The 1,009-nt window shown below is 35.1% G+C and overlaps 1 protein-coding gene across 1 annotated transcript in view; it reads left to right on the top strand.

Moving 5' to 3' along the window:
- The first annotated feature begins 256 nt into the window (after positions 1-256).
- Positions 257-1,009, top strand: part of LOC147471854 (uncharacterized) — a 16,401-nt gene continuing 15,648 nt past the window's right edge. The window contains 3 exon segments of the mRNA XM_086536704.1: positions 257-275; positions 370-479; positions 612-670. Of these exon segments, the coding sequence (XP_086392830.1) occupies positions 257-275; positions 370-479; positions 612-670 (188 nt within the window).

Genomic DNA, 1,009 nt, shown 5'->3' with positions numbered 1-1,009 from the left:
TATATATATATATATATATATATATATATATATTATACATATACGATTTATATATGTTGTGTGTGTGTGTGTGTGGGTGTGTGTATATATATATTCATATATATAAATATAATAGATCTATATTAATAGATATATAATAAATATATATATATATACATATATATATGTGTGTGTGTGTGTGCACTCTGGGTGTATGGCTTTGTATTGTGTCTTGTGTAGTCATGTTCACCATGCAGAATGTGTGCGAGTATGCACAATGAAGCATTTTCCCCAGAGTGAGTACTCATATGTTCCAACTGCATAATACTAATTATAGGTCTTTTATTTAGTGTGGGACTGTGCATGGCATTCACTGATTTTACCCTAAAGACCTTGAGCATACTGCCAGCTACTGTTTCCCCAATACTTTTGCTCAGTTGCTGCGTGGCATATTCTCTAAAATGGTTGGATTTGGGGATTGTGCTGCAGATTTTGGCCGTGTGAATTTCTCTAATGTATTCATTAGAAGACTATTGGAATAATTTCCTATTCAAGCCCGTTTGTTATGATATGAAATAGCGATCTAGACACGACTCATGGTCTTTACTCCTTCCACACTTCATGATTCATAGGGACTAGATTGGCATGCCACAATGTGCTACTCACCCTCCATTAATGCATGCTATATCAAGTGAATTGCCATTAATGAATAATCCGCTCACATGCAGATGATCTGGCACTCAAAGCCCAATATCCATAATACAGAATTGTTACCTACAGCAAGCCATGATTAGTGGTTAGTAGTTGACGTGGATTTTATCTTTTTATTTTTTTGATAATCCCTTCTAACGACGTGTACGTAGATGCAGTTTTCAAAAATCAAATGCAGAATATATCCACAACTCACTCTTGCTTTTCACCAAAATGATAACTGATAACATTATGTAAGTGAACAAAGCACTTCTGAAACTGTGCTTCTATGTAAGCCACACTTAGCAAGGTCTTTTCTAGGAAGATGAAGGAGTTCCTG

This window comes from Penaeus japonicus, unplaced genomic scaffold, assembly GCF_977035675.1.
Source record: "Penaeus japonicus unplaced genomic scaffold, GWHDUDI00000001_assembly GWHDUDI00000005, whole genome shotgun sequence".
Taxonomy (NCBI): Eukaryota; Metazoa; Arthropoda; class Malacostraca; order Decapoda; family Penaeidae; genus Penaeus; species Penaeus japonicus.
This window is presented reverse-complemented; position numbering and strand designations above follow the sequence as displayed.